The following is a 1,106-nucleotide window of genomic DNA, read 5'->3' as shown; positions in this document are numbered from 1 at the left end:
CCCCCTTGCCCATTTGAGTCAATGGATAGAGCGTTGGCCTGCAGACTGAAGGGTCCCAGGTTCGATTCTCGTCAGGGCACAGGCCTGGGTTGCGGGCTCGATCCCCAGTAGGGGGCCTGCAGGAGGCAGCTGATCAATGGTTCTCTCTCATCATTGATGCTTCTCTCTCTCTTCCCTCCTCTCTGAAATCAATAAAAATATCTTAAAAATAAACTTTGGTCCATTGGACTCTGACCTGTGATTGGAGGCAGACCCAGCAAGCTGTGTGCCCGCCTGGCAGCCTGAGGTGCGAGGAGAGGGGCCGGAGGCACAGGGGCCGCGGAGGGTCTGGCCAAAGCTGGAAACCTTGCTTTAATCAAGATAAACTTCAGTGCTAAACTCACATTTTATTTAGTCTTGTTCCTAAAATAGTCATAGTTTAAACACGAGCTGAGGTTAGGAGAGGAGAAAGAACATGAAACCTAACAGACAGACAGACAGACAGACAGACAGGAGAGCGGGGACCCCCAGGTCAGATCTTCTCCATCTTGGAAATGAGGTCGTCGCAGATTCTGGTCAGCTCGTCGTTTTCTTTCGTCTGAAAGAAGGTCAAGCCCTCCGTCTCCCAGTGCTCAGACGTGGCAGCGGGGCCCACCCAGGGGGAGAGGAGTTCGGGAAGAGGGAAGTGGCCCAGCGTGGGAGCCAGCAGGCCACGGGGCGGGCGAGGGCAGGTCCCAACCACGGGGCTCGTCCCTCCCGCTCCCGGGCCTCAGGCCTGGCCCACCTTCTGCTCCACGGCCTTCTCCAGCGACTGGACTCGCATCCCCTTTAAAGATGAATACACCAAGGCATAGAAAGTTTAAGCAACACAGCTAGTAAGTGTGAGAGCTAGGATTAGACTCATAAGGATTGGATCCATAGCTCCGTTTCCCACTCACCATGCTATGTTCTTCTGACTCTCTCATTTTCTTCCTTCTGCTCCCTTCCGTCCTTCACATCCATTCAACATCCCCCCACTGTGAATAGGCCAACAGAGGTACCAGGTGATCATAAATAAAAAGAAGTTCCTGCCCCTTCCTCTCTGTCACTTGTTCCACATTTGTGTCTCTTTGGAATCCTCACCTGAG

At 53.3% G+C, this 1,106-nt stretch overlaps 1 protein-coding gene across 1 annotated transcript in view; it reads right to left on the bottom strand.

The window, feature by feature from the left end:
- Nucleotides 1-366: 366 nt before the first annotated feature.
- TACC3 (transforming acidic coiled-coil containing protein 3) overlaps nucleotides 367-1,106 on the bottom strand; it is an 11,025-nt gene continuing 10,285 nt past the window's right edge. Inside the window, exons 16-17 of the mRNA XM_015558417.1 lie at nucleotides 764-805; nucleotides 367-577 (exon numbers count right to left, since the gene is read on the bottom strand). Of these exons, the coding sequence (XP_015413903.1) occupies nucleotides 512-577; nucleotides 764-805 (108 nt within the window). The 3' untranslated portion in view covers nucleotides 367-511. The remainder of the gene's footprint in view (nucleotides 578-763; nucleotides 806-1,106) is intronic.

Source organism: Myotis davidii, unplaced genomic scaffold (assembly GCF_000327345.1).
Source record: "Myotis davidii unplaced genomic scaffold, ASM32734v1 scaffold693, whole genome shotgun sequence".
Taxonomy (NCBI): Eukaryota; Metazoa; Chordata; class Mammalia; order Chiroptera; family Vespertilionidae; genus Myotis; species Myotis davidii.
The sequence above is the reverse complement of the archived record's forward strand: the minus strand, read 5'-3'. Positions and strand labels throughout refer to the sequence as shown.